General features: G+C 42.2%; 2 protein-coding genes across 2 annotated transcripts in view; one reads left to right on the top strand and one right to left on the bottom strand.

Moving 5' to 3' along the window:
- Positions 1-6,085: 6,085 nt before the first annotated feature.
- c3h9orf85 (chromosome 3 C9orf85 homolog) lies at positions 6,086-11,932 on the bottom strand. The gene is made up of 4 exons (XM_063195487.1): positions 11,720-11,932; positions 11,242-11,348; positions 10,822-10,935; positions 6,086-7,094 (listed from the first exon to the last, which is right to left on the bottom strand). The coding sequence occupies exons 1-4, from the start codon at positions 11,819-11,821 to the stop codon at positions 6,941-6,943; spliced, it is 477 nt and encodes a 158-aa protein (XP_063051557.1). The 5' UTR covers positions 11,822-11,932; the 3' UTR covers positions 6,086-6,940.
- A 1,602-nt stretch (positions 11,933-13,534) lies between these two features.
- Positions 13,535-15,733, top strand: part of abhd17b (abhydrolase domain containing 17B, depalmitoylase) — a 41,681-nt gene continuing 39,482 nt past the window's right edge. Inside the window, exon 1 of the mRNA XM_063195488.1 lies at positions 13,535-13,964. The gene's annotated coding sequence lies outside the window, so the exon portion shown is untranslated. The remainder of the gene's footprint in view (positions 13,965-15,733) is intronic.

Below are 15,733 nucleotides of genomic sequence, written 5' to 3' on the forward strand. Positions count from 1 at the left end.
ACCACCAGAGATGTCTCAAGTACCACCAGTGGTACGCGTACCACAGTTTGAGCACCACCGCTCTACATGTTTCAGTTCTATAGTTGTACTGTACAGTACCGTGCAGTGCAGTGGAGTGCAGTACAGTACAGTAGCATACAGAATGGTGCAGTATAATAAAGTACAGTAGAGTATAGTACAGTACAGTACAGTAGCATACAGTACGGTGCAGTACAGTACAGTAGCATACAGTACGGTGCAGTACAGTAAAGTAAAGTACAGTACAGTACAGTAGCATAAAGTACGGTGGAGTCTAGTTAAGTACAGTACAGTAGCATACAGTACGGTGCAGTCTAGTACAGTACAGTACAGTACAGTACAGTACAGTACAGTACAGTACAGTACAGTACAGTACAGTACAGTAGCATACTGCACGGTGCAGTAGAGTACAGTACGGTATATCACATTACAGTACAGTACAGTACAGTACAGTACAGTACAGTACAGTGCAATACAGTAGAGTACAGTATAGTCTTATAGACGTTAGCCCTCCAAAGCCAATAGGATTTCCACATGCTGTTGTTTTAAGTTTTTGAAAGACTATTTTAGTAGCCTATGTGAGAGAGGGAAGGCAGGCAGACATGTTTTAAACAAAGGACCACACCCACAAATAAAAAATAACGAGCAAACAATAAATTAAGTGGTTAGGTAGCCAACATGTCATCTAGATTAAAGCCAAAAGTAGATGGAAAAACAGACATGTTACCATTTTGCTCTTTTAAAACAAAGTATCTGTCAATATACTGTATGTATGGTGTATTGCATATTGATTATTCATAATTTCCTAAGCATAAATGCCCTTATCACTCCATTGTACACTGCGATATACATATCTGAACATTAATCAGCATACATTTGTCATTTGACAGCTGTCACTGACACTTGATATGTACATGTATTATTGACTTGATTGATATGAATATATTTCAGTTGGACTCCTAGGGTTAAATCATTGAGGGGGTCCTAAGGAAGTAGTAGTAGTTTGTGTGTGTGCGCGCATGTGTAAGTGGGATTAAAATTATTGTTTGCCATCTTTATCTGAAGAGCAGACTGAGTGTCTGAACCTGCTAATGCTAGCATGCTAACATTGGGACAGTTATGTGTGGCCCAGTTCAAGGGTTTATCTCTTCTCCCCTAAATGTTCTAACCACAATTTTCTTTTTGGATGTTATAGATATGACCCACTGCAAATTTTTAAAACTCTTAATGAATGTTGTTTCAATAGCTAAATGCCCAGAAATGAGCTCTCAATTGTAGAGTGATCTCATTCTGAACATGGTTTTTATGATTTTCCTGTGTTTGAATCTAAATAAGACATATATAACATTGTTTTTATGGTAAGTTTTGCACATATTTTCAAAGTTCAGTTTGTATACATCACACACAAATAGGTGGATTGGCCCATAACACCATTATGTCCAGGCAGTACAGCATTTTACTACTATTGGCTGGTTTTGGGCAGCCATCTTGGATTTACCCCATAAAAATGACCTTAATGACATTGAAATTTGGGGCACCCCTTCTGAAATGATGGAGAACACCCTAAGGAAGGTCTACACCGATTTTGGTGCTTCTATCCAGCGCGTAACGATTAGGCCCTTTTTGGACGCTTAGAGACCCAGCTCATGTACAGTTTCTGCCATTGACTTCAATGTTAAACGCATCATGGCATTGATTAAGACAGAGAGAGTCCTAACCAAGTATTGAACATTGCATGTTATGTAGAAAGTACCACATTTCAACTGATTTGATGTGAACCGAATTTTGATGAAGAAAATTGTGATTTTATTACAATATTCTAATGATGCGAATTCCCCAATTCATGGGTTTTTTGAGCTGGAAGGGCAAACTATGTAAAAAGAAAAACAAGGCCGACAGGCGGACAACAGATGCGTCCCTCTATGCCAGTTCCAACTATGCCATTTTTCCCCCCAAACGCCCCCCTGGCCTCCTCCTAGCCTGTCAACGCCCCCCGAGGATGTACTTTTTGTTTATTGGTCATCATGGACACTCAGTGGCGTAGCTACAGGTGTTCCAGAGGGTTCCGGGAACACCTACTTTCATAACTGGAACACCTAAAATAAATTGCCGTCACTTGACAACCGATTGTAAACGCAAGCGTCGGGAGTGCAATCATAGGTTTTACATGCAGCCTCCCCACTCACCAGTGGACCTATGCCTGCAGTGCACCTAGTGGCGCTGTCAGTGCAGTACCACCCGGAAAGGTGGCAAGTGGAGTCTTTCGTAATAACTACCTTTAGAATCGCACATCATCGATAGGCTACTGAATAGGCTGTCAGTGGTGCAACATGATGGTTCTAAAATATGCTGCGATGAAACAGAGTTCTCATCGAAATTATTTTAAAAAGCCACGGCTTTAGGCCCAACAGACTTCAGGTTCCAGAATCGCAGAGGTTCTCCCTTCAAAAAGCAGGCCCACAGTTAGCCTTATTACCCATAGGCCTACCATCCGACAGGATAACCTGATTCTCACGCAGATGTATATTCACGAAGTGTAACGAAGATGCACGAAGCACTAAGGGTCTGCGCGAGTAGAGGATGATGCAGCTATAGATGAACCAAAATACAGGGGATCCCAGATCTCTCTTCTGTAGGCGTGCCTAAATGCCAGAGTGATCTGAAAGCTTTCGCCATCCCTGAAGCAGTGAGTGGATGGCTAAATGATTTAGCCCGATACAGTTGGTTGGAGTGCAATATTAAATTGCGGAGGGCGCGAGAGTTATGTGCCTAAAATTATTATGGAAACGAAATGATAAAAATGCCGCACATGTAGGCGACGAGTATGGATTTCAACCCTTTCATTCGTACGTTGCTCCTAAAATAAATATAGTAGGCTACATCCCATAGAGAAGACCATGTGTGAACGATAACGCGCGCACAGACACAGACAGTACAGACGCGGTAGTTTTAAAAACAAGTTTGAAGATTTTGATGCAGCTGATACCCCGCATGAACGCTCCATAAAGAAGTCCAGTCGCTAGCATAACTAACACGAAATGGATTAAACAACATCACATTATGATCTTCAGGGGAGATTTCGCATTAAGAATGCCAGTATGGAGATGCCTGTAAACGGTGTTCTACTTGGTGGAGGAGTAGCATTAGTTGCGGAGAGAGTAACACGCCGACTAACTACCAACTCGGACTGCTACCAAGTGTGAATTGTGTATTTCGTTTGGAGTTGTGGGACGCTGGGACGCTCGGAACAGGTCAGGTACCGTGAAGACATTTCCTTTACTTTCTGATTGTCTGGACAACCGGTAAGCTGAATGTTGCTCGTGCTAACCGTGATTACCCACGTCACATACACACACACACACACACACACACACACGTCTCTTCCAGCCAGCTCAGCCTGTCTGTCTGTACCCCTCTTCCCATCCTTTTCTTTTCTCCTTTGTTTTGGTTAAACGGTCGGCCTTTTGGGTTTGTGAAAACTTCTGCTACTAGCTAGAATGGCTGTGTTGGAGGCTGTCCTTGTTGTTTCCCAATTTCGGGATATAAATTAAACACTAAATAACGTTTCAAACGCAGCCCAACTGGTGGATTGGTTTTCTGTTTGCTAGTTTCAACATTTCCTTAATAATATTGTGTAGCCCTACACACCAGAGCCACCGTTACAGCAAGTGTTTTCAAGAATTAACAGGTTGGCAACACTTCCAGTCAATGTTTGAAAAGGAGCTCGCCGAGGAATGGACTCTGATGAGATAATTGATGTATATTTAAAGCCAATATGCATCCCTTTGAATTCAGTTGCAGCGCAAATATAGCAACAAATAAGTTAGGTTGGGTTTGCCAGTCATGATTCATGCGTAATAGTATGCGTAATAGTATGACACCGTGATAGTAGGCCGATCCGTGCAAACGTGCTGTGTTTACTCTGAGTTGGAAAAAATAAAATAAATAAGGAACACCTGTATTTTCTTGGGAACACCTAGATTTTCTTTTCTATGCCACTGTGGACACTCCAAATATTGTGGCAGGCAGCAAGGCAGCAAAATGGCGAGACATGGCATTCTTGGATTTGGAAAAGAACCATAGGCTATGATTTGAAATTTCACATAGCCTAGATGAAGTAGGCTACATTACAAATTACCAGACATTTATTAGGCCTAACAACCTTTAGTGTCACGCCATTTCAGCATTATGTGCATGTGGGAAAGAATCTAAACATCGACAAATAATAAATAAATAAAACCGTTTGGGTGAATCATGCGCTTATGGGTTGACCCTTTAGGTGAATTATGGACTTTTTTTTTCAATACCAGCTTCACCGTCAAGGCACAAAGCAGTGAACTTCCGTGCCAGAGTTTATCAAATGCACATGACTGCAAAGCAATTACGAAAGACGCGTTCTCTCCTGTACTCTCTCTGAGCGCAACGAAAAGCGCCATTGCCTTTCCAAATGGCAGTTGGTTTGATTTTTAAAACTCACTGCATTTTTTTTAAAAAAAACACGCATTTTGTGCATTAATAACGTGAAACTCAATTACCCAGAATGCTGCACGTGAGCTCTCTACCCGGGTGATTCTGGAAAACAAACATGGCGGCAACTCGCTTTACTACCTTAATAATGTGTTAATCCGACGCTAGATTTCTTAACTGATGAAAATCGAAGGCAGAAATCAACATTGTAGTGTCTAAATATGAGGTCGATTGGTCTATTTGTGGCGTACATCACGATCGGCTGAGTTGTTGGCCTCACGTTTGTCAGTTAGCCTGTGGCTAGGCTACTTTTCGCCAACGTTAGCATCAGGTTTAGTATAGAAAGGCTATGCTTGCACGGTCCAAAATGGCAAGTCTGCCGCCTTGTGGCCACAGGAAGGAACAATTTAAAGAAAGCGTTTCAGACGGACAACAATTGAATGAAAGCGTTTCAGACGGACAACAATTTAATGAAAGCGTTTCAGACGGACGGACGGACGGACAGACAGACCCTGTTATAGAGATGCTGGACGCATCTAAAAATGAATGATTGGAATAGTTAAACAACTGGGCCATGAATCTACAATCCATGACAGTTTAACATTATTGATGGAATTATGGAAATAAATCAACTTTTGCATGCTATTCTAATAAAGTGGCCTGGAGCTGTATGTTTCAAGGACTGAACTTGCTTGACATTTGCTGTGTGGTGCAAATACGAGCGTTTATGAAAATCAGGTGCGACAGCATTACTTGCGGTCAGGCTTTAATCACTCAGCTGATGACACATACAGCATATGTCTGAGCCATGTCACCACCCCTGTGTTGTTCACAGAGCAAATGCAGTACGATCAGGGCCAGATTAACACAGGCTAGATATGACTGCAGCCTAGGGCCCCTTACCTCCCAGGGCCCCCCGATTGGCCAACAGTGAAAAATTGCTACGGGTATATTGCAATATTGAAAAATTAATCCATCGTCTCGAGTACAGTTGGTATTAATTCCTAGCACATAATTATGACACTATGTTAATTTGTCACAAGGTTTGACCCTCTGGGGGGCCCCACAACAACTTGCAGCCAAGGGGCCCCAGACCACCTTAATCTGCCCCTGAGTACGATAGCTCTCCTGTAGATTGAGGGAAATTTTATTTGTCAGAACTTAAATCGCAATTCTTCAATGTGCGACAGCTTGTGATCACATAATCCGATTAAACCTCGTCATGTTATTGCACCTTCTTGCTGCTATTTTCTCCACAACATTTCTTTGTCATTCATCATCACCTTCAGAGCATATTAAGAGTATCAAGAAAACTCTGGATTCAGAATGCAATAGCCCGGACACACATTTTGTCCAACTCACTCTGAATCAACGGAGTGTATCCAACAACAATCAGAAAACAGTTCAAACTAAATATGATTTTCACATTAGTTAATCTGTGAGAAGAAATCATTTATTTTGATGTTTACAGATAAAACCTTTTCTATTTGACATCCTTAATACAGTCACTCTAACATAGTGACCTGTATCACCTAATCATCTGATCAGTAGGAAATCATACAATCACACAACCTTAATAAAAAGAAGCAATTTCAGGACACACAATACAATATTATTTATTTAGTAAATACTGAGGAGCTGCAGTGTGTAAAACTGAGTAGTCCAAAATACAGATTGTTGATGATGTAATCCTTTGTCACACCCCAAAAGGTGTGTATGCTGATCACAATGGAGCCTTGGTTCTTGGTACATGTGTATTCCAAACACAATGGATGTCCCTTGATACATTTTTGAAGAAGACTTTCAGTGGAAGGATCTGAGAAAGGCTGAAATAGGTCTGACCTCCAAAATGAGTCATGTGTTCTGCCTAGGGCAGAGAAACCGGATAGAGAAAGTGAAAGTCCTGCCATATATTCCTTCATGTTTTTTTTAGCCTTTATTGTGATAGGGAAGTACAGAGAATACAAGAAATGGCTGGGAGCAGGGCTGTAAAATTAACTTTTTTCACCACCAGCCAAAATAGCTGGTAGATGTTAATCTTACTACCCAGACACACACTCACTAATGGGTTAAAGTGGCCAGTAGCTTGGTCTTTTCTACCATTCAAAAAGAAATTTCACCAGCATTTGGCCGGTGTTAATTTAGAGCCCTGGTTGAGAGGGAGAGATGGGTGACAGTTGGGAAATGACCCGGACAGCCAGGCCAGACTCGAACCTGGGTCCCCCTGGACAAACACGCCCGTGTATGGTATGGCATGGTAGGTCAGTGCCACCTTCAACTAGCATTTCACACAACTATCTGAAATGTTTAGCTGATTATCGTGGTTAAGTGAATTGAAATGGAAAATATACTGTGCATTATATGACTGGAGTTTTACTTTCGGAATCCGGTATGTCTGACTTGGTGTACCGGCACACGCCGGTGACTCGCTGGTCCCAGGTCGCACTCACACCGCTCAGCTTAAACCATCATCTGAGAGGTCACAGTCACTGTCAAGGTCAAGGTCATCAAGGTCGTCAAGGTCACCATCCTCATCGTCTTTAGGCTTCTTGCGGCCCTTTTTACTTGGTTGCTCTGTGGGGGCAGTCTCCTCATTTGGTGTAGCGACCCTGTGAAATTGACCAGCGTAATATTTCAAATTAAATATCAAACATATGCTTAAAGGGATGGTTCGGAGTAGATTCAACTTAGGGTCATTTGAACCGTGACATCAGTCAAGTACCCCAGCCAGAGTGTTTCCGACCTTGGCCGAACATTGGCCGAGTTGCCGAGTGATCCCGAATAGCTTAGTACAAGCGCCTTTGGGCATTCATAGTATCCCCAAACTTACTACAGTAAAATAACATGCCATGACACCCAACTTCTATAGCAGTACAAATATGGTCTGTACTCACAAAACGATGCATTTGGAAGTTTCGAAATAGTCCAGGAGTTTATTATTATCCACACAAGCCGAATGTATTCTGTTTTTCTAAAGCAGCGTCCTCGTTACTTCCGTAAGCGCGTAAAAGTCATGTTAATGACATGTAATTTTTCTGGGGTAAAGTTTGGAGATACTGCAAATGCACCGGCAAACTATTCGAAATAACCATAAATAACTTGGTAGCTCTGCTAATGTTCGCCCAAGCCAGAAAACACTACGGGTGGGTTACTGGATAGATATCACGGTTCAAATGGCATTAGGGTGAATCTACTCCGAACCATCCCTTTAAACATGCAAAAGTGCAAAGATCCATGCACAGCTTCTAGGTGCTGGTGAACGCAGGAGTATGCAATACTTCATAAGGAAAAAGTTTACCGCACACTTGTTTGATTTTATGCTCTTTTATTCAGAGCGTGTTTTGCCTCTGTGCGTCATCAGGTTCGCACAGGCATAGCATCAAAAATAAAAATCTTGAATCTTGAATAAAGTCAAACAAGTGTGCGGTTAACCATACCCTTGAACATATAGGGGTTGGACAAAATATCTGAGACACCTGTAATTTTAGTGTGGGAAGTTTCATGGCTCAAGTGGACCAGCCTGTTGGCCAATCTTCATGAATAATTATTGCACATTGCACCAGTAAAGTGAAGTGTGAAGGTTCAATTAGCAAGGTAAGAGCACAGGTTTGCTCAAAATTTTGCAATGCACACAACATTATGGATGACTTATCAGAGCTAAAAAATGAGAAATTCTTGGTGCGCGTGTAACTATTGCATCTTTGACCGAGACAGCAAGTCTTTGTGATTTATCAAGAGCCACGGTATCCTAGGTAATGTCTGCATACAAGCAAGAAGGATGAACCACATCCAACAGGACTAACTGTGGACGCAAGAGCAAGGTGTCTGAAAGGGATGTTTGGGTGACCGGCCCTGTGGAGCTCTCGATGGACCGTTCTGGTGGAAACAAGAGAGTTGACATGAGAGTGCACATTTATTTCTTCTGTGATATGGACATCTGTGGTTTTATGGTTTTTTTTGGATACATCTCAGGTTCCCAAATACCCCTTTCAGAGTATTCAGACCGCTTCCTCTTGCAGCCATAGTTAATCCTGTTGGATGTGGTTCATCCTTCATGGTGGTATGCACACATTACCTTGGATACCATGGCTCTTGATAAATCACCAAGAGTTGCTGTCTTGGTCAAAGATTTTTGAGCTCTGGTACGTCACCCATAATGTTCTGTGCATTGCAAAATTTTGAGCAAAACTGTGCTCTTACCATGCTAATTGAACCTTCACACTTCAATCTACTGGTGCAATGTTCAATTAATGACAATTGACAAACAGGCTGGTACACTTGAGCCATGAGACGTCCCACACTAAAATAACAGGTGTCTCAGATATTTTGTCCAACCCCTGTATTTGGGCTTACGAGAATATAGGCGTTATGTTACAGTTCTTCTACACAGCATGCTGGGATTTCTAGTATAGAAAGTGTAATTCACAGAAAACATTCTTTTTACCCCATCTTCTTCTATGATTTGATTTAAGTATGGTGTGGATGTTCAGCCTGAACAATGTTGGTGTTGTGACTGTGTTCGGCCACTAGGTGGAGTGCTACACTCAGTTTCCGACAGGTAGCAGTCCTCCAGCAGAGGACTGTCAGTCAATGCAGTGGGTGCATTCCAATATGCGGACTCCCGTCCTCCCTTGCTCACTTGCCTCCTTGTGGCCTTGTGATGACGTCACCGACAACAGAATTGTATTTTCATATCTCGAAAAAGCTCAATTTTAATGCCAGTTTCTCATTTGCAAACGGGATGGTGAATGAAGAATAGTCCCCCAAAAGGTTGTTGTGGCTTGGCAGAGAGCGGGGAAACTTTATTGTTTTCTCCACAGAGGCAGGGCATTAGCGAAACGCGAGGCAACAAGCACAGACCAAGGATCGGAGTCCGCATATTGGAATGCACTCATTGTGTTTCAAGGTGGGATGCCGAGAGGGCGGTGCTAGGGGGGCCTAAGCAAGTCAGATGAAAGAGTATAGTAACAAAAAGAAATAATTAAATAATTAATGTACACGGAAATAAACAAAAATAAGATAAACAATATTCCCACTTGTTAAAAACGGTATTATAATAATCTACTCCATCTCAGAACACTAGGCCTGCTACCATCATCATTATTTTATAAATCATGGTGGGGCACTTACACACAGACATAGACTAAGGTTGTGAAAAGGGGTGCACATATAAAATAGTGTTATAGCACGACTCATGTAAGTAAGGGGGGGGCATGGCTGTTATCTACCTGTATATGGGTGGCCTTGTCATGGAAAAGTTTAGGAATCCCTCAGTCAATTAACAATTTATACAGAATCCATGTCAACATCCAAATGCCTTCAAACACAAATTTACCTTGATGTTAAAGCACACAGTAAGTAATTACTGACACACTGATGGAGGCCAAATTAACAGACCTATCTAAGAAGTCTTGGTGCAGTCATTTCCTGGATCCATGATCAATAAATAATCTCTACCATGCTTCTAATTGCCACCTTGATGCCTTTTTAGGTATGCATCTTGTTAGACAGCGAAGACAGTAACCCCCCCCCCCCCCCCGTATCAAAAGCAATTATAGATAACACCACTTCAAGCAAAGCAAATGTACAGGCTATAGCTATACTGATGAAGTGGAAACAGCAACAGCAAAAAAGGATTTCAAGTGTGCGGGCCGCGGACTCCTCACTTCGAAAATTAGTCAGCATTTGTCCTGCACATTTTTCCTGGGATGTGCACAATCTTCACCTTCATACTATGAAAGCAGTTTTGTACAATATTGATTGGCCATTCACACGGCCCCCCAGACTGCGTGCCGCCTACAATTACAATACTAATGTGTGCACTGTGTCAACAGAGAGAGGAATATTATACGAGTCGTATGATGCATTAAAGATAATCACCGCAAGGCCAACAGAGAGAGGAATGTTATATGAGTGGTATGATGCATTATAGATAATCATAGCAAGGCCAACAGTGAGTGGGGTAATAGGCTATACAGTACTTCTGACCCACATCACAACACATTTGACCTCGACCTTGGACTGGCACACGATTAACATCTCAGAAGGTATCTCACAAGGTGTTTTACGAACACACGCATGCACACACACACAGGGAGACAGAGACAGAGATATAGTGAGAGAGAGAGACAGAGACAGAGAACAGAGAGAAAGCAGGAGTAATAGGAGAGAGAGAGAGAGAAAGAGGTCATATTCTGCAAACATATATTTATGGAAAACTCAACTGCTAATTTTGAGTTCATTTTCTAATTAAAAATATTTTTGCCTGCCCCTTTCTATCGCTCCCTCGTTGTTAGAGAGAAAAAATAATAATACTGAATAGTATACTATACTCACGGAATGATAATCTCTTCTTTCTTGCCACATTTTGCGCACAGTTCCAATTTGAGGGAGCACGGCTTACACATGATGTGGTATGCATCCTTCACACTCTTCTGCGTGCACTTTACACTGGCAACAAAAGTAAAATAGTAAAGTAACTTTTATTGGTCCAGAAGGAAATAAAGGTATAAAACAGCATTAAAAAATACAGACAATGTGATATAAATTGCACGACTAGCACACACTTGCATACATACAGCCATTAGGCAGATCATACAGTCACACTCACACACACACACCAGAGACAGTAGCAATCACTCAGGCTCATTTGACACTATAGACATAGGTTCACACTGAAATGCAAACAACCAGAGAGAAAGTAGACAAAAAAGTAGTAAATATGAACGTAATTACAGTATGGGTTTGGGCACGTACCATTTACGCGCTTGTGTGAGTGGTTTGAATTTATTGTACTTCACTTTCCATTCCAAGACTTCTTTACAACGCTGGCATACACCGTCATGGACCTTCTCGTTCAACTTCTGCACACATCGTAAGTTTGTAAAGATGTCACTACACTTCCAAGGCATTGTACTGTCATTGCGCAATATGCAAGGTCTCAAGAGTCAGATTCAAAAGAGCAAGGAGGAATGAGGCAACTAAGCAAGTAGGCTAACAACAACACATGGTCGAAGAGCAGTGTGGCATTTGTTTTATGTAGCATTCGTTTCTGCCAAGGTCTTTGTTCACTGTTTTCCGTTAGGCTAGACACAAGCGATGTGGTACACAAACAACCTAATTCCGCTATCTTATTAAACTTGAAGTCGAATATAAGTTGTTGTCAGTCAGAAAGAATAAAGACTTTGGTGGGGCTAGCAAAGCAATGAATGCTGTGTCTTTGATGTTAGCTTACCTTCTGAAGCGGAGTGGCACCATATTTGTCACTTTTAAACGCGATCGTGTTCTTGTGCTTTTGGGCTCGCGTTCGAGATGTATTTCCCTTCTGCGAACTCATCTTTATTTCCAAAATGAAGCTGTCAGATAACGCCAGCAGATAATTCTTATAAACACATGGCGTCTAAAGGCACATTGGAGTCACACCCGGAAGTAGCACTATGACGCATCCTGAGAGCATGTTCAAGCGAGTCAGATTGCGCAGTGGCTTGATCAACTACAACAGTGAAAAAGGTGATTTGATGTTCAAACTAGTAATTTTTGTGTATCATTCCTCAGTTGTTAACATGATTTTTGTGGCTTACATTCTCTACTATTTTTCAGTGGGTTGGTGGTGAGACTGCCTCCTTTGACAGCAGTGTCTTGCAGTCAAACTAATGCTTCTTCTGTGACATCTGCTATTTACACACGGAGAGAGGTGTGGCGCATACACACAGCAGCACATCCATCAAGTCACTCAAGCGTGTTACACAGGTAGACGTAAGAGAAATCCCCATACACACTGGTGAGTCACTGTTCACTGTTGAAGAAACTCAGGATAATAATTAACTTATAATTACACTAGGTTCCTAGTGCTTCCTCGTTCCTGTGCCATGCCATTGTGGCACCACTATCGGCTGGCCATGCCCATGCCCACGTGCACATGAACTAAGCCACCTACTTTAAATCAGAAAGTTCCTGATTGCTGCTGTTCCTGGATAATTTAATGAATACTCTGTAAAGTACCCCCAACACACACACACACACACAGTCTCTCTCTCTCTCTCTCTCTCTGCCACACTCACACACACACACATGCGCGCGTACACACACACACACACACACACACACACACACACACACACACACACACACACACACACACACACACACACACTTACTTTCAAACCGAACAGGCCTACTGAGTTGTCTACGGCATCCTGCCAATCCTGGTTTGTATTCATAGTATGGTCCTTGGAGGACTTAATACAATTTGAAGTGGCCCTTTGAATGAAAACGTCTCCCCGCCTCTTATTTATGGTGTCCAAATGTGGCCTTGCTCCATAACATCATTAGTCTACACGTGGAGTTAAAGACCCCTGTTGGCCTGTTGTGTTACTTGTTACCAAGTTATTACCATGTCTTTGACTTCGGGGTCTATCCTATACTGTGAAACCTTTATAAAGCATGAAAAAAATCTACCTCAGAATGTAGGATATCCGATTGTGACATCCAGGTGGACATGGAGCTGCAACTACACCCTTTGTAGCCATGGGTACAGTTACAGTTGAGTTGAGCTTTTTGCTTTTGAGGTTGTGTATTTCCTTGACAATGGGCAAAACAAGGAGTGTACATAGGCCTACCTGTAAGACAGGCTGCTTTAACAATATGTGATGGCAAACAAATATTGAGGTAGACTACCCTGAATGTAGGCTATTTTATCGAGGAGATAGTTTATGTCCAATGTTAGAGATTTTGAAACGAATTGTTAAATGCCATTAAAACACAATTTAACTAGGCTATGTGTTGGTTTGGTTAATGGTTAATGCATTTTATAAAGCTCTTGATAAAGACAACAACATAGAATACAGATACGCCTCTGTGTTTATGGCACTGCTCGTAAAAACACTGCGTTCGAGAACACGCCCGATTGCTTGGTGGTCTTTATAACCCCGCCTTCTGGACATAAATGGCCCTTTTCATTGGTGTTTAGTCACCTCGCTCTAGTTTGTAATTGGCTGGTGCATCTTTCACTCGTCTAACCTGAGTATGTCCCTTACATCCGGTTTTGGGGAAGAAAACAGAAGGCAGTCAGAGGCAGCTAACGCAAGCTAATCAGAAACAGCAATTAGACGCTTATCGACGTAGGTCGATATAACGGTACATTTCAAAACATCCAGAAATAGTGATAGGTTAAGTACCATTCGCCTTCTGACTTGGTACACATTGCCATTTAGACCACATGTTGACAAGACTAATTGACATCGATCAGCAGCTGAAGCAAGGCTTGGGCAGAAACTGGAAGCGACGGGCTTCTCTGCTCACGAGAAAAAGAAAGCAACTAACGTCTGCGTTAGCTGCAACACAGAACCAACAACCCAGTATTGATGTGTATGGGAATTTTTGCGATAGACATATTGTAAAGAACCATATCCTGTAAGTGCTAGAGGCGCCCTTTGAGCAAGAATCCCCACATCTGTCGGAACGGATCTACATTGGAAGAGGTAAGTGTCAAACCTAGGACATCACATAGCTCGCTAGCTTGCCTGTGTAAAAGGCCACTTTGTCAGTTCAATGTGAGACTAGTATTTATTTACCTATTCATCTTTACCATGCGTTTGATGAGTGAAAGTGTGTTAAATTGACAAAAATGCTGTCACTAAAATGGCAACTGAGTTTGTTCTCTTTTAGATCTGCTTGATTTAACATGCTGTGCATTTAAAAAAAATAATATTGTCATTATGGGTAACTACACCACCACTATCAGTCAACGTCATCTGTCGCTTGACAACGGACACAATGGGTTTTTTGTGTGATAAGGCCGCTAGTCACCCTTGATCTTTCAGGTGTAGACTCTGCTAGTGGTACCAAAGACTCAGGAACACCAGCACTCCCTTGTTGAAGGGGATCAATGTAGTTCTAGACAGAGCGAGTGATTGAGCTGTAAACTGACTCACAAGCGTCAGTTTGTTCTTGGTATTTATCTAAATGTTAAGTCACATGACGTGCATTTACTCGGGTAGGCCTAAGTATTGATAAAAGGGCCTGTGTTCACATCAACCCATGAAAACCGCCTGCCAGTTGTGGTGGTATGATGTGATGTGGGTGCAGAGTCTATGCTAGAGAGCTGAAGGCAGGCACGGCAAAATGTGCCAATGTGAAGTGAAGTATGGCTTTTGGTGACCGTTGTGCAAGAATTGCATTTCTGCAATGGCCTGGAGTCCCAATCGTGTAAAGGAAAAAAATAAAAAATTCTATGACACATCCACTGTTGTTTATTGGTCGAATGCTCCTTGTGAAATGTGGTGCCATTACTGAGAACAGCATTATTTTTTCAGTGACTTAGCTGCAAAGCTTACCCGGTTCTTCCAGGGTGCATTTCAGTTTTATTTGAACAGTAGGACAACTCACTACAAGAGTGAACAGTTTGGGTTTGGGCCAGCTGTCCATTTTGCTGATTATTTGAAAGAATCATGTCCCATTTAGATTCAGAAAAAGGGGTCCCATTCAATGACACATTGGTGTTATGCATCCCAGACATGTCACTTGCTCTGTGTTGGATACCATCCTCCGCTGACTGTGTGTGGTGGAATCCCACGAACTCTGACAGCTGTCTTAAGTGTAAAAGCAAGCTGCCTCTTAATCTGAAATGCCAACATCCAGTGCTGGCGCTGAAGTCGTTTCAAAACGAAACGGACTGATGGGTTGGTTGTTTGCTCATGCGTTTTGCTCAGAGAGCCTAATCAAGCACTCGAACAAGTTGTACTTTATCGATAGAGTTTTTCTGGTGAAAAACATGCTGTATTGTGCAGTGCAGAGAAGCAAAGATATTGGGTGAGAAAGATGTATTAGGAGCATTAAGTAAAGGAATGCTCAGTCTATGGTCATTGTTTCAGCCCTGCCTGCCGGGAATAGTAGAGGAGAGTGGAGAGAGGAGGAGGAGGAGGACTTGGCCTTTCCATTAGTACCCTGCTGTGCTGCTACACAGCAGAACCTGCTACTGAACACTACAGAAGGCCTGTTGTGCTTACTCCAGGTTTGCATGCCATCACTGAGTACGTTGGTATGGAAATCATTATGACCCGATAGACCTGGATAAGCTTGTACAGTCTGACCCGAGTAGACCTGTGGTGTAGCATTGGCCATAGCCTAGACAAGAGTGTGGCTGTTTGTTTGTTAGCTTACTCCCTGGTCTGCTGTCTTAGACTGGCTAGCTAGCGCTTCAATTCATCTGTTTTTCTTTTAATCTGCTTTCGAAGTCAAATGATCTCAG

The sequence above is a fragment of the Engraulis encrasicolus genome, chromosome 3 (genome assembly GCF_034702125.1).
Source record: "Engraulis encrasicolus isolate BLACKSEA-1 chromosome 3, IST_EnEncr_1.0, whole genome shotgun sequence".
Classification (NCBI taxonomy): domain Eukaryota; kingdom Metazoa; phylum Chordata; class Actinopteri; order Clupeiformes; family Engraulidae; genus Engraulis; species Engraulis encrasicolus.